The 27,670-nt window shown below is 36.8% G+C and overlaps 1 protein-coding gene across 5 annotated transcripts in view; it reads right to left on the reverse strand.

Moving 5' to 3' along the window:
- cyth1b (cytohesin 1b) overlaps positions 1 to 27,429 on the reverse strand; it is a 47,543-nt gene extending 20,114 nt beyond the window's left edge. Inside the window, exon 1 of one of the 5 annotated variants that reach the window (XM_056771038.1) lies at positions 27,298 to 27,429. In XM_056771038.1, coding sequence (XP_056627016.1) covers positions 27,298 to 27,316 — 19 coding nt within the window. In that variant the 5' untranslated portion in view covers positions 27,317 to 27,429. Of the gene's footprint in view, positions 1 to 3,103; positions 3,427 to 5,078; positions 5,297 to 5,817; positions 5,883 to 19,166; positions 19,615 to 27,297 lie in introns of those variants that run through there. The other 4 variants (XM_056771036.1, XM_056771040.1, XM_056771037.1 and 1 more) reach the window with 4 other exon arrangements.
- Positions 27,430 to 27,670: the final 241 nt, after the last annotated feature.

A 27,670-nucleotide genomic window follows, 5' to 3' on the forward strand; every position in this document is an offset into this window, starting at 1 on the left:
ATGCTTCTTAAAGCGACAGCATCACAGACCGTCTTGATATAGTCTTAAGATGCTTTGTTATCTAGTTAAAGTCAGAAGTCACAGCCAGCGTTTTAGCAGCAGGGACTAACCCTGAAGCAAATTAAAGGTTAAACAGTCATGAGGGTCTCAATAACTGTCCTGTTTGGCTGTTCCGGAGATTAAAGTGCCATCCATGAAGCAGGGACGAAAGAATGTTTATTGACAATGTGAACCAAAGAGACTCAAAGTTTGGGGGACACTGAATAAAATGAGACAACAAAATAATAGATAACAAATTGGACAAATGTACCTCCAGAAACATGTTAACAAAACTAAAAAATTCAGGCTGTGTTAAAACTTTCTTGCTTTGATTAACATGGTAACCATTCAGACAAAAATGACCCAAATGTGTTACATGTGAAAAATTATAGGATGCCAAAAGATAGAAACCATTGTTTAGAAATGAAAATTGACAAGTCGGTCATTAATAATTTTGCAAGTTCTTTGGTTTGTTAACGGTAAATCATAAATGAATATAAAATAATATGTTTTACGTATTTGTGTAAATATAGGGAAGGGGCGATATATCGTGTAATGTTTGTGCTCAGTGTCTGAAGGAATTACTCTTAAATGCCATCAAATCCGAAAGCCAGAGGGCGATCTCGCGCCGAAACTCAGAATATGGGACACAGAAGAAGAACGATTTACACATGTAAGGTGCGTCAGAAACCGCGCACTTATGCACTAGTCTACGCCATTTTGTAGCATAAATTGTGTAAGTAGGTTCACATTGAAAATTCATTGAAAAAGAAGTGCACCAAAGTGATGCAGTTTTTCAACCGAAAATATGAAGTGTGAAACTATGGACACCTCAAGCAATAAAAGGTCGCAGTTTTGCATACATAGCACGGAAGGGAGGCGTGGCTATCGGACAACACTCAAGCAAAAGTTTCCTTTGCAGAGTGACAACGCTTCAATCTGTTGATGACTTATGTAATGCAGTGAAAAACTGATGAAAACTACATTAAAATGTACAAATTTGCATTCGTCTGTGAAACAGATATACTTCCAGTTAGCTTGAAACGGTTTAGTATTCCATTTGGGATGATACTACTCTTCTGAAATTCATACAGTAGAAAGTTGAGTGCATAGTATGTATAGTGTTTATAGAATGTTCAGGCATTTTCATGATAATAAAGCATATTTATAATGATGATATTTGACGAGTGTTGCTTTTTCGAATGCATTTTATAAATGATTCATAGTAGTGATTTAAGAACCAGCAGTTTTTTTCCTAAAAGCAGTTTGATCAAAGACCCATAGTTCAAAGGAGAGCTTTGCATAAAACACAGAATCGATTTCGGATCGAATAGATCGGTATTTTTAGTGTGAATGGCGATATATGAATGTATCGTCACAAGCCCTATGTTATTGTTTGTATATTAAACAATGCGTATTGTTTTCTGTTGCCACTTGACCAATGCTAACTCTAATTTGTAACAGCATCCACCACTTTAACAGAAATAGTTGAGATTGTGGTCTGCAGGCCAGCACTGACCTCGTAGAAGGCCTGACTTTGAATACATCTAAATGCTCATTCATGCATACACGACGATTTAAACCGTACAACCGTGAGGTCGGTTGCATCTGCATGTTCAAACAGTCATTAGCCAAATGCCCCTTCATGCGTTTCCCTTTCCACATACAGCTTTTGCTGAAACTACATTAACATCTCATTAACACATTCCTAATGAATTAAGAGGACAAAATCTTCACATCATTTTCATGTCTAAAGAGGAAATAATGGTGGACAAAGAGATCAACGCTAGTAGAAGGTCGGAACCCAGGGGATACAAATTCACACCATATTTGAGTTTCACAACTGACTATCTGAAACTTAATTAAACATCTTAACATTAAACACAGCAGCTTACATGTCTGGCTTCAGTTATCAAACACTACACAACTTTACAATCTTTGCTGAGATGGAGGTCAATACAGTAGTTTAATGGCAGAAACTCTTTATCCCAACTTGAATGACATCAAGTTGACTTTGATATCAATAAAAAAAAACTGTTGCAGGTTTTTGATACGCGCAAACTTTTTGATACACCATTAACTCCACGACATTGACACACTTAAAAGACACGATTCCATGCCTAGTATACTCTCCCATCTGACCAGGTCAATTCAGTACACTCACTAAATACCAGACATGTCACTCCTGCAAAGACACACGGCGGGGGCAGAGGAATTTGCTGTCATTAATCACGACACCGCCGTGCGCTGTCTGTACGACATGAGCATTTGATCTTCCATATGGGCCGAAGAAAGCATTCATTTAGAATGCTGACGTTACAAATAAACACATTTCATAATCATCTGCGCTAATCAGGTGCATTTTTAGTAGAGAGACCAATCCCAGAATGCATAGCTGCAAATTATACTTTAATCTGAATACTTTATTTAGGATTTATAATTATAAAAGAATAACAAAATTAAGACATTTTTTGAATGCTGTGCATTTGTGAAAATCACATTTTCAGATTAGCAACGCTCAAAAATCAATATGGAGTTAAGTCACAAAAAGCAATCTTTGGCAAAGTTGTTACTCTTTCCAGTCAAGTTAGGATGAGGAGCAAGACAGCTAGTATTTATGAAAATGTAGCCATAACACCATATGATGTGTATACAAACAAATAAACAAACAAACAAACAAAAACATAGATCTTAGTTTCACCAAATTATCAGTCGATGCACAAACACTCCCCACTGGCTTCTTTCGCAACATTGTCTCTGCAACAGACTGATAAGAAAACAGCGGCAGAACAGTAGCTACGGATCAGAATAACAGTGCAATCGAGAAACACGCACAAAGCCTTCAACTAAATAGACAAAATATGCTTCAACTGGGACAAGTTTTCTGATGTCATACTAACTCTTTAGAATGACTAAACAAACTGTTCGGGTGGGGGTCTCCCACAGGCCTGTTATAGCAACTGTCACTGTACAATGTACATTCAACTAAACACTTGCATATTTAAAACAAAAGGCTGAATTTGTATACCAAATTTAAAATGTTATATTAATGCATCTACATTACCTGTGTATATAATCCGCAACCGGCGAAATGGCAGGACAGCACGTTCTACGCCTCCACAATTTTCAAGTGCTTTTGATCCATTTATCCGGATAAAGAAACGTTAATGCCCAACTGTACCACATAACTACCAACATAAATCTTAAGACATTTTGGTTATCTCCTACACTCCATCTGTAGAATGGTAATGATGCTACTGAAAGATGATACAACCAGTTTTCCAGGCGCACGCCATTAGGATGATGGCAATGTTTGTCAGTTTGAGTACAGGTCAGGACAGGAGTCCAACCTACAAATAGCTACGGTATCTCGACTATTCTGTTCTCATCACAAACTCCGCTGTGAGTTGAAACAACCCCCTCCTCTATTCCTCATGCTCTCTCTCTCTTTATCTCTCCCTCGTCTTGTCTCCTCCCAGGCCACATGTATTGATTTCAGCTCGCATGAGAGCTCCACCTTGTGGCTGTACAGAATTTTGCCCTTGTTGTATTTAAGTGCCTGCACATCAGGTATTTTAATATCCAACACCAATGGAGAAATGTGGACTACAGGGTGGCAGATATAATACGGAAATAAAATAAATATGAAATCGTGCTTAAACACAGGCAAGATTTGCGCATGAAGAAACCGAACAATCGGATTAAAAACCAGAAGAACAGCAAAAGAGAACACAGAGAAGCAATTGTTTCCCTCTCTGTTGTGCTTTTGTATCATTCCGATTCAATCCTCAAAGAGCTAGAGAACAAACATACCTCTCACAAATAGGTCTGTTTACAGTCTGGTGGGTTTTTGTTGTAGTTCTATCCAGTCCGGTTGTCTTTCCAGACATGAGGTCAAAAGTGGCACAAATTCAGACGCAAACAGACCTATAGTCTTGGCCTGTTTTCTATTGTATTCATCTTTCATCTGCCAACCTGTTTTCGTGACTCAAATGTGGGCATTGAACAGAAAATACAGCTAATCTAGCCATGACCTGAATTCCACGTCAGTCAATCACAGCAGAAACTTGTCTTATGGTCAGAAATCAAATAAAGGGTCCAAATGTGAACCAAAGAACCTGATTTGGGAAAAGCCGCCGCTGACCTGGATATCCATGCTCAGGGAAGAGGATGGGTCTCAACCACCCATTTCCAGATGTCATTAGTCACATGAAGAATGGAACTTGGGTGTTAATAAAACATTACAAAATATGGCATGACGTTAGTATTTTCTAAATCCCCATTCACCCAAAAATCTCTCCTGAACTACTGCTCTACTTTTTTCCTTAAAACAAACAATCGGAACAATGGTCACATGTTAAAGACCACTTTAAGTGCCTGAAGAGATCAACTTTCATTTACAGATCTTATACTCTAAGGAAAGGGAAGATATTAACACATTCCAAAGGAAAAAATTAATTCACACACAAATCAGCGTGCACAAAAGTTTACTTGCATTATCTAAACCCTGCAATCTGGACTTGACAAATTTTCTAGATTTAAGTAGCATCCCTGCATTTGTGTTTTAAATTAAATTGAAATGAATTAAAGATGAAATAAGCATGAAAAACACTTCACACAAACCCAATCTACAGTAGCTTTACCTCTCTAACGTTCTTCACGGCAACAAAATTGGGAAAAAGTTGCATGCTATTCAGATCACCACCCAAAGGGGGGTTTCAGTTCATACCCTCACGTGAGAGCTCAGCTTAATTCACACCGCAGTTGTTGTACTTCGTGTTTAATGGGTTTGACGCAACTGACTCATTAATGACGCTTAATTTTAGCACCTTTTTTTGGTTCGTTCGCGTCGAGCGCTTTATCATGAAAGCATGGACGGACCTGTTGCGTCGAATACGATCCTGCGCGCTTCCGTTCACGTTCAACAAACCCATCGATGGTATCGTTAAGTGAATCACAGTTATATAAACACCTGCCACAGCTCGAACTCTAGAGATGTGACGTTTTCGATAAAAAAAAAACTTTTAAGATTCACTCACCGATTCCATCTTCTGATTTCAGCACCATGATCACAACGCTGATCCTTCGAGTCGGCACAATTAAATATTCTGGACTGGTGGATTAAGAAAGCTCTATTTGTAACCTTTGGTCTCTTAAATCTCTCTGTTACGAGTTGTATCGAAACTCAAAACTTTAACAGTAAGTGTATTTGCTGTAGCAACAGAGACCGGACGTCAGCGCGAAAACCTCATGCTCAGCAGACGGGGCGTGGCCTGATGATGACGAGCAGCCAGTCAGCGTGTTACGCTGTGATGTTTAGAGCGTGCGTGCCATGACACACACACACGGTGTAATAATTGTATTTTTGTAAACGTATCATTTTAACTTGTATGTCCTCACAAGTGTGGAAGGTTAAACTATATTATACCAATTTTTCCAGATCAACTTAGTGTACTGTGGGGGCTGGCTAGGTAATGTCTCACATATCATGCAATTCATCATCAACATAAATTGGGTGCATATCAAGGAACTGACGTCATGGTGGAGTATGCGCATTAAAACCCACTTATGTGGCTTGTTTGATCCTTCTGGTAGTAGTTCAGATTGAAAGACATGTGGGATAAAACATTGGAATAAAGAACTGCAAAAGCCCATAATGATCATTAAAACGCATCCCTGTTTCGATACAACATTCATATTGGTACTCAATGTGTTTCTAAGCCAACAGCATTCCAAATAAATTACTTTTTATGATTTAAGATGAAGAGTGACTCTTACAGCCCGAGGGTGTTCAATTAAGCCTTCCAGCTATTCTTACAAGAAGACTCTTGTTTTCTGATGTTGTCCTCAGTAGGATAGTGCTTAGATCTTAACCATGACCAATGGATGATTATCCTCAGGACGGGTTAACAGTGCACTACGTGAACAAGTTCTTTGTTCGCCTGTTTACTGACCCATTAAGATTGGTAAGGAACAAAGGTGAAAATGACTCGAACCAGTCAGAAAGTGCCAGCGCAAATCTATCCAAGCTGTGTGGATTTAACTTGCGTATCAGACATGCTGGCAGCCCCCGCGGGGTTGTGAAACTTTTAGTATTTTTACCATGCCATGGGAAACAGCGCAAACATCTATTTAGGTATCTATAAAGAAACCTGATGCAACAACAGCCTTAGATGAGAAAACAAAACATCATGCGTATGTTTGTGTGCGCGTTACCTCAGTAAAAAGAGTGTGGACACAAAAACACCAGATGTTCCCAGATGAATGCACAGCCTGGTATTTACCAGTAAAATAAACCCTGTGTGAAGCCTGAGAAATGTCTTATGATAGACTGAAAACTGCACTTAAAGTAAAGTAATCTTTGCCAAAGAATCTTTCAATAAACCTCTGGCTATTAAACATGTTATTGTGTTTTATGAGCAATGCTGCTTTGCTTTATACTCTTTTTTTGTCAACATGAGAAAACAGACAGCCATCATCATTGTTCCATGTTTCCTGTAGTGATATCTGATGATAGATCGACTTGTCCTAAAAAAACAAGATAGTTTAAATCTCTAAAATGTTTTTTGGTGCTCCAGAAAATGCTGTGTGCTTTTCCTCATATCTCCCCTACACAGGCTGGCTATGGACTATACATGTCTAATAATATTGTAGACCCTTTAAAGGTGAAATGTCCTTGAATGATTTATGAGATTTAAAAACATCCACCTGAGATTTTCTTTACATTTCTTCCTAATCAAGATATATTCACAAGCGAGCACTTGAGGTAATTCTTGCCAACCATTGCCAATTACACTCTCTTGTGTTTGCTTTCCCCCTACAAAACTCAACTTTGAAAAATGTTTGATTTGCTAGACTGAACCATTTGACATTTTGAGATGCCTGGCGACGTCTTGTAAAGTTTCTGCGGTTGTCATGGCAACGAGTGCTTCATAAATATATAATTTAATACGAAACTAATTTGGCTGTGTGGGTAGATTCGATAACAACACTATACCATGATCTTGCTCAAAAACATTCACAGAGGTCATAAAATCCTTTGAAATAAAACAATATTATAACAGAAACAAAATATCCACAGGCGTATTGAGTAGAAGTAAAAAAGGTCTAAACTGAATATAACTCTTTGTTTCCATGGCACCAACCAAATTTTATTTAAAAAAAATTTGATCTTTCTAAACTTCCGTTTTTGTGTTCATAATTATGTGTTTTTACACTCTTTCTCTAACTAACAAACTTGATTTTTCTATGTCATACTACAGTATCTCAAAAAGATTTTACTGTTTTGACGACACTATAATGTATTATTTATGTAATACATAATAGTGTGTTTTACATATATTTTTGTATTTTAATACATACTGTAATAATGTATTTTAAACATACATTTAATTTGTTAACTAATTCCTAAGAATGAATTATAGCATAACAAACTCATGTTTGTCAATGTTTTAGTGTTTAAATTTTAAATTATTACTCACACTGCCATTGCAGTGTGTTGGAAATGTTAATGTTTCCCTGCAGCAGCTTCTAGACTGTCACCTTGAGAAACTTACTCAAAGACAAATAACTTCTACTTCTTAAGTTCTTCTAAGTTTATTCAACAAACATATGTACTTTGGGCTGTACACTGATATGCAAAAGACTTGACTTTGACACGGCATACTGTATGCATGGTCATGTAGCTCATTAAAGAATGTTACATTAAACACACGGGTTCATGTTGAATTAAAAAGGGATTTCCTTTAAAATAAAGAATGAGATATTTGTTTTCTAAATACAAGTTGCTCCAAAATCTTGATTCCTAAGGTTTAGTCAATACTGTAGAGAATGAAAAACAGATCTTGATGTACAGTACAGCACATGATGTCAGTAATGGCGTATTCAATCCACTAGGTGGCGCTATATAATTATGCATATTGAAAGAGCACATTTTTAATGCAAGCTATCTCCACTAGAAATTTTTAGTGCATTATTTAAATGTAAATTAATACAGAGCTGGACTAAAAGTATTCTATGTGTACATTTTGTGCATTAGATTATGGGAAACATGGAAACTGTAATTGTATTATAAAATAATGACCATATTACAGTTTTATAAAACCTCATCGATTCATAATCTCTCTCTCACGTCATGTAAAAAAAGTCACAATTAATCCAAAATCAATATACAAAAAATTCTTTTAATTGCTATATATGCTTTGAAAATAAGGCAATGCATTTGCACCAATTCAGCCAATGAAGCAATATTTCCCCAGTCTTTTACTGGCCAAACAAACAGATTCCATCATATTTGGAGCTGGTCATCACATAAAGCTGGTCAAGACATCAAATAAACAGAGAAATGTTTTAATACCACCACAGCACAGATACTGTGCATTAATTGCTGTTTAATCTCTGTACACCAGCAATATAAATGGGCAATGTTGTGTTTGACATGAAAGTGTGTGCTATCTGAACTTATATGTAGAATCCACATGCTCTGAAACTTGCAAAACCGAGAAATTAAAAGACACCAGACTAAGTGGGATGCTGCGCTTCAGCAGCAACTCTTTGGGTTTAGTATGCTGATTTTGTATTCTGATTGTAAATGTGCATACCAGAGCGAGCCAGTCCTAGCACACAGTGTCTTCTGTTTAAGGATAAGCAGATGTGAGAGCCTGAATTCATTTAAATACCATTTCCACCTTCTGCCCTCTCAGGATGACTCTAGTTATGTGACCTTCACTAAATTGCACCGATACCAATATTGTGAACAGATTTTTTTATACAACACACAATGTGAGAGAATGATTATGGGAATTTTAATGGCTTCCATCCAAAGCTAACAGACGGACTAGAAGCAAAAAATGGCCATGTGACCTCAAAATAAAATATACAGTATATGGGACAACACAGTCAGCCGGTCATAATCGCACAATTGCCTCATACATGATTATCAGAGCTGATGCAAATGACCAAATAATATAATAAATGATGTTGAAATGAGTGCACGCGAAAAAAAAAACACAACAAAGCAAACATGAAGACTGAATGGACCACGGTCACTAATAATAAATGTCTGCCTGCCTGAATGCTGACCTATCAGAGTCGTGTAATAATTACAGCCATTTCCTTTTAACATTTTGTGAGTAAAGACACAGCATCTGAATCCATTAAGCTGTGTACTTTCTCAACTGGTTGCCTTTGTATTACAAAGCACCGGGGTCGATCAAACAACTTAAGCAGTTATCTTTAAAAGGCCGTATTTGAATGCCAACGGAGACAGCCATTAGAGTATCTCAATAAAACGGTACACGATACAAGACATTTGAGTTCACGTTGCTGTTGCCGAAAGCATTAGGATGGCAGATATTTATTCAACTCAAGATCTGGCCCTGTAACACAGGTGCTACTACAAATCAACCATTAAAAAAACTGCTGCAGAAACAAAGGTCGCTCCATTTTCAGCATAGAGGTAAAATCCTGTTTGCAAAACCTCTGAGTGCCTAAGATACTACCAAAGACATTTCAGTGGATTTTCAAGAATACATCCAAAACTAAACACCAAGACGATACGATCCAAATTGAACTCAGTTTTAAGTAAATTGTGTGTTTTCTGTAGCCTACTAAATACAAAAACCATACACAGAACTCTCCTGAAATATTGCCTTGTCGAAATAGTTTGTCTACAAAAGTGAACATACCATGAGTTAGTCAACATTTCTAAAGATAGCTCAAGTGTAACCTTACATGTAAACAGAGCAACTATGTTTTTCAACAATGAATTTATTATAGTTGCGTTTTTGTTGGATTGAACTGTAGTTCATTTTAAGACCAGGTGGAGACGGACCAAAATAAACAATCATCACTCTGTCTCTCTTTCTCTATCACTCGCTTTTCCCTCAATCTTTTGGTCGCCTCTTTTTAAGAACACACACTAAAAATGCTAGTTGCTATGAAAAAAGATACTCATTACCACACCACACCTGTTCCAAAGCTAAGAGAAACAAAGATGAAAGAACAGATGAGCTGGTTTAGAAGTCAAGGAAAAGATAACAAAAATAATAATTATGTGGCTGCATAGAAACAGTAGCTAGAAAAAACACATTTAAAAAACATTTTGACTCTAGTGTGATTTTTTTTTTGTCTATTTCATGTTATCTAAGTTGTATGGTCAGCTTTTTCCAATAAAAATAATAACATTTAGGCAGCTTAAAGCTACATACATTTACAAAGATATATACAGTATAAAAAATTCAGTCTTGTTTTAAAAAAAAGTTTTAAAGGTCAAGATTCAAAAATTTTGGAAGCTCTATTGATAGAAAATGTTATATACTATACATTTCATAACCTTGTCTTAAGAGGTGCATTAAGACCTCACATAATGAAGCATTATGTTTTTATTACCTTAGAATGAGCTATTTCTATCTACATTCAATACGGGTCCACTTACATGGAATTCTCCAAGTTATTTCTACAGTAGCCCTACACTGACAAACTGCTCTACAGAGCAGTTATCTCCTTATGCAAAGAAACAAAACGTGACGACATCTTAGCCCTGTAAAAGCTGCCGTAGTGTTTCGAAAGGGGGGTGAGCCGTTGGTTGCAATTGGCAACCTCACCACTAGATGCCGCTAAAATCTCCACATTGCTCCTGGAGTTTTAGTTGAAAGTATCATCTTTTTTGCACTTTTATTCATATTTGGTCCAAAAACTTAAAAAAATAGCAGATCGATTCCCATCTCTGAGGGTCCGATCTCCACCCAACACGTTCCTGTCAGCTCTCTTTCTATCCTGTCATAATAAAGGCATAAAAGACAGTAAATATAATGATAAATAAACTTCAAAATAGCTTTTTTTCAACTAAGATATCTGTGTATGACATCATCTCTGAGAATTGTCGTCTGAACGATCCACTTCATCACAAGGGCTGTTCTGTTTTAAGCACAGAATTAAAAGACAGACCGAACAGCTGCACGATTAAATAAGGAACCTGTTGAAATAGCCCTCTGCAAAGTGAACAGCTGAATACCCTAATGTTCCGTGTAGTGGAGAAACATTAAACGCAAAAACAATTTCCATGGATAGAGTTTACGAAAGAGAATAACAATATGACTGAGCAAATGGTGCTGAAAAAAAATGTGTTAGGATGATGCCAAGGGCGAGAAAAACAAATACATTTGTTGGAATGGGTCACTGCTCTGTTTCTCTCAAAGAGTCTGATGACCCCTGGGCTATGTAAAAACATCCAGAGGCATTTCACATTCTGTTATGACAGCAACTTAACGGATCCATTCATACAGTATATAGACCGACCTATGCGGAAAGGTTAAATGAACACTAACCTGCAATAACCATCGGTAAAGAAGTACTGAGATTTTGAATTATAAAGGAATCAGCACTGGTGATACCATGGCAACAAATCCTTCACTCCACTTGGGAATCTGATGTGACAGAAGTGCCGTTAGGTGCAATATAGCTGAGAACAGCTTCCACATGTAATACAGAAGTAATTCTGCATACGTAATGTCAAAGTTGAACTTGCTCCATACATGCGTAGAGAGAGAGCCGAATCACTTGCTTTTTTAAGACCTAATATGAGTCACACTGAGGTTGAGATGTTGAGAGCTTGTTCCAGTAAAGGCCATATCTGAAGCACAGTGGAGAAAAGTGCCAGACAGACGCAAGAACCCCAGCGGGTCCCTTAGTCAACTCTTCTGCATTTTAGAGAACATGTACTGGTCCATAAGAAACCAGACTTAAAGGTACAGTCACCCAAAACTGAAATTCAAATGTGCTATTAACTTATGATACGACTCATATTCTATATGACTGTATGTGAGAAACAAATATATTTTTAATGCAGTAATGTTAATGATTAAATGACGACAACATTTGAATGTTTTTATAACCTGTTCCTTTAAGACCCAAAGAGGAGCCAGAGTTTGATATATGAGATGAAATGGCTGTCTTGATGTTTTCTTCCAAAACTCCCTTATGGAGATCAAGAATGATATTATGACAGAATGAAGGACAGATTTTGAGAACAGTAAACAACAGAAGATAAAGCTGGAACAAAAGATTTAAGGGCTCTTTGCTTCCTTTGGAAAGGCATAGCTCAATAAGAATCTCTGGAGAACTGGTAAGAATATCAGAATAAAAAAACAAAAAGAAGAAATGCAAAAAAGTTTTGTTTTGCTTCTCATCACAGAAGGTGACTCCCTCAGAAAAACTGGTGGGCCACCGCCGTGGCATCATTGGAGATCCAGGAGTGGGCAGTATGGTTCAATTGCCGCCAACATGATATGGACTCACGAAATGAGTCACTTTACACATACTGTTCAGTTCACATTTCTGTCCACTGTTTACCATCACTATTCTTTATATCGTTTCTTAAGCCTGTTAGATTGTAATCTTCAAGTGTTATTTAGATTTTTCTGGTATTTTCTCTTGATTTACTTGTTTGTGGCACGAATATTTAATAGCACCATCAAGGTGTTTTATTAAACTTCAATGTTTTCTAATACAACCAGGTATTGTGTGTTTGATTCACATTGTGCACCTGCAGCGCTCTTATTGTGGAAAAACTAAGACTTTAAGAACGGAAAATATGTGGACACGCACAATGCATTCGAACAAACTGTAATCCAACGATTATTTTACAGAATCAGCTTCATTTTTTTGCCGTCTCAGTAAATGGATTAAAAATAAAGAAAGCACTGTCAATAATGTAATAATTCTTGTTTTATCTCATCAATTGTCTCATTTGACTGTTTGTTTCGTTTCTCCTAAAAGAGACAAAATTTAAACCCAAATGCAACGTATTAGAGTTTAGCAGGAAGTTTTGCGATAAATCCTCCAGACAGACGAAAAAAGAAGACCTGCTTTACAAACCTTGGAGCAAAACGAAATATAGAAAGGAGAGCTTAGAGACTTGAAATGATAATGAAATGATGTAAGGACACCTCAAACAACAGCCCACACATCTGGTGTCTTGATACCTGAATAATAACTCATGGCAACTTTGTGTGTGCTATGTGTGCGCTTATAAAAGAGTCTGTTCAGGATACATTAGGCAAAACAGACAGGTCGAATTTAGTTCAAATGCAGCAGCTTATGGTTTATTCAGAGAGCTAAAAGATAGTAGATTATAGGGCTGCAACTAACGATTATTTTAATAATCGATTAATCTGTAAATAATTTTTTCGATTAATCGATGAATCGGATTAAAAAAAAACCACAAGAAAAGCAATAATTTCTAACCCTTTATTCAAAAACAGAACTAAAATCTTTAGAAAGTGCACAAGCATGTTGCTCCTTGAACATCCCTGAGCTGTTATAAAAATAATAAAATCAAACAAAAATGGACTAACACAAAAAACATACACATGTATGCTTTACATCTGCCAAATATATAGACTTTTTTAAAATAAAAGTGCCACCTGAGCTGCCAGAACAATAAATAATTTATAAAAACTAAAGAACAATACAAATCAGAAAACTTAACAGGATTTGTTTGAATGTAAGAACTTGTTCTCTACACTACACTGCAGACAGACACTCGCAGATGCACACACTCGCAAACGCACACACTTTTGCAGACGCACACACTGACAAACACTGACACACACACACACTCTCTCTCAAATTCACTTGAAGCTTATTCATTCAATTACTACCATCATTGTAGTAAGTGCAAGCTTCATTTATACACCACATTTTAACAAAGCTTAAGATGACCAAGAGCTATAAAAGAACTTTAAAATTAAATTAAAAAGTACAACACACACAAATATATTTGTCAATAATAACCTATATGGGAGAAAGCACAGAATAGCCTATACACTGCAAAAATTGCTTTTCTAACTTAGTAGTTTTGTCCCGTTGTCAGTCCAAATTTAAAAAAAAATCTTATTTCAAGAAACATGTACTAGACACATGAAAAAGCATAAGAAATTATGTCTTGTTTTCTGAAAAAACACGTCAAATTAAGTGATTGTTTGCTTAAAGCAAGTAAAATTATCTGCCAATGGGGTACAAAAATAATCTTAATGAGATATCATTTCAAACAGAAGTTTTAAGCATCAATTAATTTTCTTGTCTAGTAATCTTGATTTAAGATTTTTTAGATATTTGGACTGGAAATTAGACAAAATTACTAAGGAAGTTTTGCAGTGTAGCTATACATGACAACAGATTGATAAATGAATGGTCCAAAAAAGGCGAGTGAATAAAAACGTGTCTTTAGTCTTACAATGCAAAGCGCAAAGTAACTACACCACCCCTGATTATACTGTTATTAACCAGCTAATGCTAACTTGTGATGCTTGTCAATCTGGATAACGAGTAAACATCCGCACCAGGGACATTACGTTCTTCACTTCGAAACGGAACAAAAGTAGGATTCTGTAGTGACTTAACCTGCTGTTGAACTCCCTTCCTCCTCATCACAGACTCAAACATGTTTGAGTTTCAGATGCTAGATCATTGCCGCGTTGCTCCCGCCATGTCGCGTTTGCATATTTTGTAGTTAACACAGTTTTTCTGTTTATTTAGTGTGAAATGCTCCCGCACCTTATATGAAAATGGCTAGAATTTTCATAAGAGCATGAGTCACATTGCCTTGTTACAGTAGACACATAACATACGTTACACAAGTATGGGAATTCAAACGCTTCGAGGTGTGTAAACTAGATTTCACACAGATGTGACATGTCTTCGAAGCGTTACCAAATGTGTCACTGGATTAAGAAAGTGTTTCTGTTTTCGTAAGACAGTCACTGAACAGACATGAGTCAGTACTGTATGTACGTTCAATTCATTGCATTGACCAAGAATTCAATTTGTGTGCTTGCATATCAGAAAATTCCTTTTTTTCATTAGCCACACACAGTCTTAGGAATGTGGAGGTGATGTTATGAAAAACTCCAGCGTTCCTCTAGAGAAAGGTTGAATTGCTTACTGACTCAGAGTGATTTGAATTTCCAATCACTGACACAAAAAAATTGTGCTTTATAGTGTGATTCAGACGCTAAAGACGGGCCTCACTCAACAAAAAAAATGGGTCTGTGTAGCACTAAAAGTTGTTATTTTATCGTAACCATAGGGGAACCACTTTTAGTGCTATATAGAACCATATTTTGGTGCTTTGGGATGACTGAGGTGCTATATAGAACTTTGAGGAACCATACAGTGCTGGTCACCGCAAAGACCCGCTGAAGAACCACTGAAGCTCAGAGATATGGTTCTATATAGCACTAAAAGTGGTTCCCTATGATTACGAGAAAATAACAACTTTTAGTGCTACACAGCCCCATTTTTTTGTTGAGTGAGGCCCGTCTATAGCGTCTGAATCACACTGTATGTATATACAGTAGGTTATATGTATGTGTGCACATGAAGGTCTGTGATAGTGCATCGCTCTCAATCCATTCACAAATTCCCTTTCCACCCTATCATTCGCATATTCACACCTCTCGACCTTTCATTTCGTTTCATTATTCTCTCTCCCCAGTATTCTCTCACACTTAGTGACCTTTAAAAGAAGTTTGGCTTATTTTGCAGTGTGATCTCTCTTATACACACAAATAAATCCTTAAATCCAACAGCTCTTACAGTATATACTGCAAATTGAGCTTTCGTAACCCGGTATTCAGAAGGTTGCTGGTTTGATCCCCACAAAATCAAGCCAAATACCATCAGCTCAGAATCTTCCAGAGGGGTTGTTTTTAGTTAAAGGGACCATTTGAAATAGCTCTTTAACAAATTAAACAAACAAATTAAATACATAAATAAACAATAGAATGGCAATAAAACACATTGACCCCTACAGGCCACACAACAGCATGTTTTGTTTACATCAATAATCAAGTCAATCTAACAGGTAAGACCTCTATATGACAAAGAAAAGGCTTGAATTTATTAAAATACGGTATAATGTAATAAATGGTGGTTCTGAGGACTTTGTGATCACATTTGTATCCCAATAGAAAAAGACAGAGATAACACAGTTTTACCACGACATGCACTTTTAAGATGCCTGACAGAGACATCTTTGCCTGCATTTTCGGCTCTATAACGAAGACACTTGAGTAAATGTCATATTTCACAGGGCTGAGACTGTTTAACAAAATGTGACCTAGTATGATATTGGACAAATTACTTCCTAAAATAGAGTCACATTGTGCTTACAATAAGAAAAAAAGTCACAGTTTAAACAACTTTCCAAATTGGTATTTCGCATGAAATAGGTCCTTCCAAAGCAAATTACAAATCACTTATGATGGCAAGCGTTTTACTTAATGGAGATGACACATAAATAAATATCCAGCTGCAACAACATAATCATATGATTGGACCTCTAAAACTTGTTTTACAACATTACTCCTTACTAAACAACTGGCCTTATTCGAGAATTATATGAAATTTAGCGGCGTCCAGTGGTGAGGTTGCAAATTGCAACCAACGGCTCACTGCACCCCTACCCCTTCCCTACGATTGCTGACACAGGACTAAAATGTCATCATGTTTTCGTTTCTTTCCCAAGGAGATAGTGTATATATGAAACACGCTCTGTAAAGTTTGTCCATTTAGGGCTACTGTAGAAACAACATGCCGAATTTCATGAAAGGGGACCTGCGGTGTATGTGGATAGAAATGGAACATTCCTAGATAATATAAACATAACGCTTCATTATTTAAGGTCTTTATACATCTATGAAGTCTTAGTTATGTTTATTAATGCATTTCTGTCAATTAAATATAAATCCTCCAAAACACTACACACCGCACCTTTAAAGAGAAAGTATAACAAAACTAAGCGGTACGTCTTTAAAGCTCTTAATGATTGGCCTCTAAGCAATATATAACTGTCTCATTTGGGTAATAACAAGCTGTTGGCATTTTTCAGTGTGAATGTTCTGAAGAAAGTTTCAGTTACTTAAAGGAGTCTCACTCCTCCATTTTGTCTACCTAATTAACATTTTCCCGTGTCTCAAAATGTGTCTCCCTCATTCTCACCAATTGATTGCAACTAACACTTATTTCACACTAAAAAGCATTTTGCAACAAACATGCATAAACACACAGAGGGATGTGCTACATTAAACACATAAACGCCCTCATTAGAAATTATAGACTAAATATATTAGATAAATCTAGCGCAGTTGGATGAAACAGCTGCATCACAAAACACCAGGCAAGAGCATCGCTAGGGCTGACAAGGCTGTGAAATATTTCTAAAACAGCCCAAACTGTTTCTGCGTAAAACTGAGACATGAAATTAATTTGACTTTAATTATACATTTATGGTTTGATTAAAGACATACTGTATATAATGCATAACAGCCATACCATTTATCGCAAAATCATCACAAATGACTCACTGGCAGATCGTGGCATATGAAATATAAACAATGACGGCAGCGTCCCCCCCACACGCCGCCCGCAGTTCACTGTTCTATCACTCATCCGCTACGATCTCTGGGGATTGTGCCCACTCTGTGTTCAACCCTCCCGCTTCTCTCACTGAAAATTAACAGTGGCCTAATGGGCAATGCTTCCCTGGCCTGCTCTACAGTATTTCACCCCCTGTTGCCGTCTGTATATCTGACTATGAAAAAGTGTCACCTGCTACAAGCCTAAAATGGCGACAGAGGTCATGTTAGGCATCATACAGAATAGGACAAGGTAAAATAAAATAAAAATTCTGTCATCATTTGCTCACCCTTGAGTTTTTCCAAATCTGTATAAACTTCTTTGTTCTGATGAACACAGAGAATAATATTTGGAAGAATGCTTATAACCAAACAGTTCTTGGCCACCATTAACTACCATAATAGGAAAAATGGCAATGGCAGTCGAAAGTGCCCCAGAACTGTTTGCTTTCCTAAATTCTACAAAATATCTTCAAAATAACAGAACAGATACTTTTGTACAGGATTTACAGTTTGGTTACAAGTATTCTTCCAAATATCTATCTCTGTATTCATCAGAACAAAGAAATTATACAGATTTGGAACAACTCAAGGGAGGGGTTGGGACAACAAAATTTCATTTTTGGATGAACTGTTCCTTTAACCAAATTAAAAAAAGAATAAATACTACAAAAGACGTGCAGCCGACAAAAATATATTTTGCTTTAACAGTATCATTTTATCAACCTTACCAATGAGTTGCAAAGTAAAGTTGTGTTCAATTTATGAATATATTATGATTTATAAATGATTACATATATATTAATAATTATGATTAAATTTACCTGTAGCCTTTTGAAATCTTTGATTCAAATTTTATATATTTTAGATTCTGAATTTATCTGCAGCTTTAAGTTTTTTTATTCTTAATTTTAATTCCATTCCATTCCATTTTCTACCGCTTATCCGAACTACCTCGGGTCACGGGGAGCCTGTGCCTATCTCAGGAGTCATCGGGCATCAAGGCTTAATTTTAATTAATAAATTTTATTAATTTATATTAATTTATTATTACTTTCAACCTAACCTTACTCTAAGCATTTATAACCAAACTAAAATAGAAAAAATTAACTCTAGTAAGCTTAAGTCACACGTGTCATGTGCCACAAATATGCAAAGCCTCATACAGTATGTCACTTCTGTTTAGCAATCCCCTGGCTAATAGTTATGCAGGATACGCAACAAAAAAGATTCAACAGGCAACAGGTGGATGTTTCAAGGCTAGAGATTAAAAAAAAAAAATCACCAGAATTCTGAGGTATCACAACCACAATATGCTGATTTTAGTACCCACAACATTTCTGACAGTTATGCCAATATACCAATAACTTTGCATCACCACAACAATTGATTTCTCTCAAACGCAACATAGCATGTCCACAATCAACAGCTTCTCTCACTCAAACACTTCCATGATTCGAGGACACTGTTTATCACCACGGCAACAAACCTTGACAGATAAAACATTCAATTACACAGAGTGAGCGCCGAGGACTAACAAACAAGTCAGTAAGAATCAATCTCAGTAAAATTGGTTATAAATCCAGATAACCAGATAACCAAGGCACATCTCTGAAATATGTCCGCAAACAAAACATCAAACAGAAGAATTGACACTTGACATCGACGTGTTTCACAAACACAGACGTCAGCACACTTTGACAGACTCACCTGCTGGTTCAGCCAGCAAGACCGTGGGACACAGGAACGCCTGGAAGCTGGAAGCACACAGTTCGCTCACAGTCCCCATCGCTTACCGATAGATCAACGAGAAAAAATCTGTCCCTGTTTCACTTTGAGTGTATGAGAAGTCACTAAGCGAGCACAGAGAAAACACTAAAAGCTGCTTCCCCTTTTGTCCGAAAGGAGAACTTGTTGAAAAGCTTGTTAGGATATCTATGTAATACTTGTTTTGATCATTAATTCGCTTTTTCTTTATCTTCCTGTCCGAGATTAAACAGATTTCAAAGATCTCAGACCGAGCAGATCCACTCCGATGTGCACTGGACTCGCAAGCTCACTCACGCTCTCGACTGACTTCCACTATTTTCTCCCTCTCTCTCTCTCCCTCTCTCTCAACCTGTCATTTTACTGTATACAGTGTTTCTCCTTCACTCACGTCTCTCTGACACACTTCTATTCTAAGTCATTGCCGTGGATCTGAAATAGCTTTGGTGGAGCATGTTATACAAAGATATAAGTACAGTCTCATTAACACCTCCCAGAACACCTCCCTACTCACTCCTACAAACAGAACGAAGGGCAGTTTAGTCAGAGCTCAGCAATCCTAGGCATCAATGCCATATGTGGCTTTAAAGGACGTGCATATGTTTCCTTACAAACAATCACAAGATCACACACCCGAAACTATAAATGTACCACTTTAGATAGTGTTGCTTTAAAGGTGCTGTGTGTCATTTTTGAAGGATCTATATAATGCATACCATCTCTTGAGAGTTGTATCAAGGCCTTACAGAATGAAGTGTAATGTTTTTATTGCCTTAGAATGAGCTATTTCTATCTACATACACCGCCCTTCCCTTTGCATGGAATTCACCATGTTGTCTCTACAATAGCCCTAAACGGACAAACTGCTTAACTTTAATAAACATTTTATCTCCTTAGGCAAAGAAGTGAAAACATAGCCACATCTTAGCTCTGTGTCATCTTCCATAATGCTTCGAAAGGGAGGAGTGAGCCATTGGTTGCAATTGGCAACCTCACCGCTAGATGCCGCTAAATTTCATACACTGGACCTTAAAAACCCTTTGAAATCCATGTGCATGATTTTGCACACTTTGCCTTTGAAGGAAAGCTAACCACAAAAATAAACAGAATGTCATCGTTTATTCAACCTTTGTATGATTCTTTCATCTGTTGAACACAAAGAAGATATTTTGATGAAAGTAAGTGCAATGGAAGTCAATATAAAATATCTTCTTTTGTGTTCTGCAGAAGATTGAAGTCATACAGGTTTGAGTACATAGTGAAATAATTGCATATCCATTTTATATAACCATCACTACACACGTGGCCTTCTCTACAGTATTTACTGAGGGAAGAACACCGCGGGTTGCAATAAAAGACCGCATTTTACATACAAAACATGCCTACTGTCTATAAGAATGTGAATTTAACTTTTGTAGAAGTTATGCATGTCTTGCTCCTCAAAGACATTTTTTTTGCGCAATACTGCTTATTCAGGACTGCTGATTTTGCTGTTTTGTTTGTGTCATGAAACAGGAAGAGAACATTACCCTAAAATAACAGTCTCAGGCCGTCATAAACACAGGTTTTATTAGACTGCATGATCCTGTGATGGATGTCAATTACTGCTTTCAAAGACTCGTGTTTAATCTCGGGTTTTAAAAGAAATCACTTCTTCGGCTTCCTGTTAATCAAAAGTGATGACGTGACCCAAACCATCCAGGTCTCAGAGGGGAGATCCTGTTGGAAAGTCCACCCAGTACTTTCCATATCATTTTCAAAGGTTCCTCATTTTTATCTTCTGAGCTGGAGCACACCCTTCTCTTCTTCCATTACGCACATGCATTTATCACTTTTGCTCTTCAACTGTTTTTTACCCTGTTCAGTATTTAACAAGAAAGTATCAGAGTTCTACATTTACAAAGAGTACAGTATGTGGCACACACTTTTATCCCATGCAGCTTTTTTTTGTGAAACACAAAAGAAAATACAATAGGTTTCTAGCCCTTCGGGCTCGAACCCTAAATATGTGAAGGAATGTCTGTGTTTGGGTACCAACATTCTTCAAAATATCTTCTTTTTTGTTCTCCAGAAGAAAAATATTTTTGGGTGTACTGTCTTTTTGAGTAACAATAAACAACATTTTATTTCATGGTCAGAATAAATGTAACAATGAAATGTACATGTTTCAATTGACATTTTGCAGCAGCTGTTATTCACAGCAATTTACAGTACCCGTATTGCAGGGACAAGGACTCATTATGCAATTATGAATATTATGCAAACGCTCAAATTCAAATATTCATCTATTTAAATATGGTGCATTGTGAACCCATTTAAATGACACACTGAAAAACCTTTCTTGGTGAGCCTACAAAAACAAGACCTAGTGATGTATGACTACATTTCCTTGCTAAGCTTTTCTAACAAGAAACAACAGTCCTATTTGATTTTTCACATTCACACCATCAAAACTGACCTAGAGAAAACCAAATTCAGTTATAGGCCATACCAGCATTAATATTAAACGCTATTAAAAGGATACAGTCACAATTCACATTTCAACAGGAGAAAATTCAGACCTACCCAATGTCAGCTAGCTGTCAACTATGAATTGTGAGTCTATGAGTCTCTTGTGCAGTTCTGAAAGTTTCATGGACGGCAGAGGAACAGTAGGAGGTCAAGCAGAGTCAGGACTCTGTACAGAAGCTATCTGTCTGCGCAACTCAAGAGTCAGCAGACCTCATTTGGCCGTTTTGTTTTTAAAGACAGATGAAACTGTTAAACTGAAACGCTGAATTCTGTTGAAAACTATAATGTCAGGTGTTTGGGTTTCCCCTCGATTCCAATAACACTTCTTTATAATTCTGCAGCAAACACCTAGTTTCTGACCACATGGTGCCATGAAACATTCCCAAGATGAGCGTACTTTTTTCAAGAGACTATAGATGTTGTTTTCGATAATAAATACAGAATTCACTTAAAGGATAAAAACATGAGATGTACAAATACAGCACAGTGCTAACCAAAAAGTAAATTTAGAGTTGTTTGAAGACAATTGACACTTTTACACAAAACAATATTTAGACACTTTGCATTAGATCATTTATCTGTTCCTATAGGCTATATTTTACAATGTCAAACACATTTATAAACTATGAATACAATAATAGAAATAAGCTATTGTGTTTTGTCAAAAAGGGGCGAACCCAACCTAGGATTTGTAGAAACAAAATCTTATGTTAGGTTATTTTAACTGTTGGGTCAAATATAAACCATTTAATCTAACACAGCTGCTGGGTTTGTCCCTTAGGAAAATCAAGGGGTGCATGAGGAAGGGGGTGTTGAATGACAAGGACAAAAATATAAGCTTACACAAAAAAAAGTAATTGTAACAAAATAAAATAAAATAAAATAAAATGCAGAAAGGTTTATGAAAGGGAATACCGGGGCTATTGGTCATTCTTTGTATTCCACTGCACATCCCTTATTCATTTTAAATCACATACCTGTACAGGCGCATAGCGTGAAGTGTTGGCTACAAATATCTCTGAAACATTTCCATCCTTGTTCAGGGGAAAGCAGTACATCACACGCACATTAACCTTTTGTGACAACATACCCCTATGGCATGCCAAAGTGAAAAGGGTGGTCCATTTTCCATTGTTTTATTTCCCAAAATGGCATAATATGACGAATGCTACAGTACATTTGCAATGATGTTTAGTGTAAATAATTCTGAAATTGTCAATGTTAATGAAAAACTTGAGTTTGGGTACGTTTTATTTTCTTTGTAAAAAAAACAGCATCATCTTTTCTCTCAGCAGATGATAATAGACACATAAATGATTCAACCAGAGTGCAATGACATTCTCAAATCCAAACTGTCAAACTGTCTGGATCCATAAACATCTTTTGTGTACAAAGGATCTTTTTTTTGTAATGCCTCGTGAGACTCAATCTCAAACCCACAAACTATAAGGTGGGCAGGCAAAAACCAGCAGGGCCTTTGGTTCAATGGCTTGAATCCCAGATGCACAGCCTACGAACCATAAGCCCAAGCAAGCCTCTCTCTCTCTTACACTGGCTCTCGGTTTGAGTGCTGTGCGCTCACGGTGTTGTGACGATCTCCTCTTGAACGTGAGAGGTCCTTAGGACTTAAAAGCACACTGTGACCTACAAACCCATACCGAACCCAGAACGTCATGACATGAGAGTGGTCACTATGCCAACCAGGAACAAATACAACTGACAGAGGCATAACAATACCTTTCTGTCTTACCAATTTTCCTCAGTCTATCCATTAGTTCACCCAGTCATGTACCGTATTCAACAAGTAAAGCGTTCAGGGCTTTTCTTAGGAAACTATGTTGTTTCTGTCATCGTGACTGACTTATACTTTTATAATTTACAGGATGTTGAGTTTTCAATTGATTTTACACTGTTATATACTAACCTCAGGACAAGATTTGTGATTATTTCTACAAGCCCTATTTTCGTGGAAGCAGATGCCATCTAGTAGACATTTTGCGTTACTGCACAAAATGTTTTGATGACTACAAAAATTCCTAACTGGACATACTTTTGTACTAAATCTATATTAGTAAATCTAGGTACATTTTTACTGCAGATATTCTTTCCATCTTGTTTTACAAACGATACAACATAACATTATTCTGGCCTTAGCTGTCTTAGTGAAGAACAAATTTATTGACATTGTTAATGTTAGCTTGCTATAGTGATGGATTTTTTTTAATTTACATTTACATTTATGCATTTGGCAGACGCTTTTATCCAGAAGGATTTACAAAGCATTGTATTATACATTTGTTTCTGACCCATGACCATGGCATATTACCTTGCTCTAACCACAGAACTACAGGAAAGCTATAAAGTAAATAAAAGAAGCATTCATCACTAATACTGTATGACGGACTGGACGTAGTATGGACGAGTATAGTTAATTTGTCTTGTTGTCAGTCTAAACAGCCTTTTCTTCAGAAGCACACATACAAACCCAAAAATGCACAGACAGCAAGTTTTGATGGTGAGAAGTGCATCCAAAACAAACCCTCCCTTTAGCCACTCACTATCTCTTACTGGAAGTACAGATTGAGTGGGAGGAGTTAACTACATTGAGTGACAGCTGAAAGAGGTAAAGTGAGGACAGACTCAAAGGTTTCCTGTGCAGCTTTGCTCCTTCCTGGATGTGACACTATGCCACGTCTGCAGCTGTAACTGTGGTATTGAGAGACATATCCCAGTCCCACATACTGTACCTGTCCATTAAAAGGGATACTCCACCCAAAAAAGGAATATTCTGTCATCATTTACTCACTCGCAAGTTGTTCCAAACCTGTATACATTTATTTGTTCTGTTGAACACAAAGAAAGATATTTGGAAGAATGTTAGCAACTGACATTTCTGGGAGATCATTTACAAAAAAAAAATATTTTCTGCTCTTTGTTCTTTTGAATACAAAGTAAAATATTTTGAAGATTGTAGGACAGCAAGTTCCGCGGCACCTTTAACTAAAATTTATATTTTTTCTAATATGGCAGTCAATGGTGCCCCAAAAATATAAGTTGTGCAACAGAACACAGAAATGTATACAGTTTTGAACAACTTGGGTGGGGTTGGAGTAGTTCTACTTCATGACATTTTTAAGTGGAGTAGTCCCTTGGCTTTGAAGAACGCATATTGATAAAAAGTAAACCCCAAAATGTGCTACAAGTTGTATTAGATAAAAGTGTCGTCCAAGTGCATAATGTAAATACTGTATAATAAGAAGTAAATTACTGATCACACTAATCATTGGTCATTTGTAGTCATGTGACACAGGTCACTTTCAAAATGTTTAATACTATGTTTATGTTTAATGTTTAATAGGAATACTATCGTTTGTTTTAGATGTATTGCAATGTTTATACAGGATTTAAGCTTCAAAAACGCTTTATTTTCCACATACCGTGCATGTTTGTATCTCCACTTTCTGAAAAGCACAGATTTTTACAAAGCTCATCGCTTTGTGCTATGATTGGCCAGTTAATCAGTTCAAAGTGATTGGTCAAATACTGTAAGCGTGTGACGGAAATGTAACGCCTCTTACCATATTTGGAACATCAGGTTCCAACGCAATTGTACTGACAGGTACGCCCACCTTACCTGCGTATAAATTTGGGCGGTCAGAGTCAAATCATCCTACGAACTGACGCGATTTGTGCGAGTGTGGTAACACAACGCGTTTCAGGCAGTTCTAAGTTAGCATTCGCTTTTAGATAGAATGCATCTTTTAATCCTACACTTTAATTTTTGCAATTTTACGTTTCTAATACACGCACGGACAACACACCAAAGACACAGAAACACACGTATTTGCGCCCTATGACCCCTTTAAAATGGGTGGGGTGCCTTTAAGTTCCTGCTGCACATGAATTCCATTCATCTTCCGGTCAGCTATCCGTTCACAACCTATGTTCAACCGTTGGAAATAAAGTTTTGGAACATCACATTATTCACAACAACATTTGGAATAAGTCTTTTTTCACTGCTTTTCAGCAGATGGCACTTTTTATACAGTAGTTGACGCTAAATGTTCAACTATGTACAGAAACAGACGCCCGCATGCTCTATTTGTGGTGTGTCTGTTGTTTTTTTCACAGGATATCCTGTAACATCATTTCTGCTACACTGACTTTCTACAAAAAAAAAAAGCTAAAATATGTCAACTTACAGACCATTTAGATGCAAAAACTGCTATAAATCATATAGCCTTTAATGCACTTTTAAACAGAGGTGTAAAGATAACCTGAAAACCATACTTAAGTAAACGTTCACATACCTTGCAGTGAAAAAGACTCCATTACAAGTTACAAGTCACAAATTCCTAACCGACTTCAGTAAAAGTATCTGATTTTACAGTACTTGAGTATTTTCCTCATACTGAATGTAGGCTCAAAGAAGCACTGGCCCTTAACACTTAAGAGACATCATGTCAGTGAAAAAAAAAACAGTTGATTCGTGAGGAGAGCAATCGCATTTACTTTCTTAAATCCTGATATGACTGAACACCTCAAAATTGCAACAAATCATGGTCGACACCATAACCTACATCCATTACAAACACCCAAGTCTCATTTAAGCTCAAGTGCTCATAAGTAAACCAAACTCCTTCAAAAAGTTCTCTTCAAAATTCTGGATAAACAAAACAATGTTAAGTAAAATTAAAAAGTCAAATCCTTTTTGAACTGGACATGCTGATTTTAGCCTCATCACGAGATGCAGTCACGTCCTCATCTCACATATAAACCGCCAGCGACTGACAACGACCTCCTATTCACAAAAAGTAGCCATGTTGACCAGTTTTAGTAAATTAGGGCAAAATCCACAAGATTATATTACCTTCATTGCCTCGTAAATGGCAATATTAATTCTTCTGTGGCAAAAATAAACTGCTGCAAAAAAAGATAGGCGCCATGCAAAATGTAATGTGTAATAGCATTAGTCATTACAAATGTAGTGGAGTAAATAGTACAAGTTGCTAATATCTTTAATTCTCATTTCAACTACAAAGTAGCCAAAAAGATACAGTATCTAATTATATTTACTCCAATACTTTACACTACCGGTTAAAAATATGCTAAATATATGAAACACCTCAAGACTATGACAGTCTTCTTGAAAAGTGGGTGAGATCTGTAATGTAAACAAAGACTTTCATTGAAATCTTATTTGGAAAGAAATCTAAAACAACGTCTCATGCAATGCAACACGCATGCAACTACAGCAAACTACACATGACCAACCTTGACTAACAACTTGTAACCAAGTGTATATTTGTCACAAACTTCTGCTCAAAATACATCATGTGCGTCACTGTTTTTATGAAATCACGTTTTGCTTCACCATTCAACTGCAACCGTTCAATTGTTGCATTTAGAACTCAACCACAAGACGCACTGTGCCTCTTTTTCACCGTTATGTACACGTGCACGCGTTCACAATTCTGTGACAGCCTTCACAAAAGGTAACACTTTCCTCAGTCGTATAATTTTCTAAAAATCTAAATATGTCCCGAAAGATACAATAACTTACCATAATCGTCCGCCTCCATCCTGCAGTTGATTCACTCTAGCGTTACTCCACCGCTCAACATCACTTGCCCCGCTGCGCTTTTTTTAATCTCCGGGTTACTTTCCGGCGTTGAACTCTGCACGCGCACATTGGCTGTGGGAATGAAAATCTGTTGATCTCTCCGACCGGGCTCATCTTTATAATCGGAAAATACAAAGGAACTAACTATATTTGTTTGGTGTAAACAAACATTAAAATGCTCGGTGGTTGAATCTTTAAAATGTTCTTACCTTTAAATAAATCTACAATTATTCATTCTGTCCAGCAGGAGTCCCCCAAACCGCTTCTAAAAGATATTCGCAACAAATGAGGAGTTCAAACGAATCAAATGATT

Source organism: Triplophysa dalaica, chromosome 17, assembly GCF_015846415.1.
Source record: "Triplophysa dalaica isolate WHDGS20190420 chromosome 17, ASM1584641v1, whole genome shotgun sequence".
Taxonomy (NCBI): Eukaryota; Metazoa; Chordata; class Actinopteri; order Cypriniformes; family Nemacheilidae; genus Triplophysa; species Triplophysa dalaica.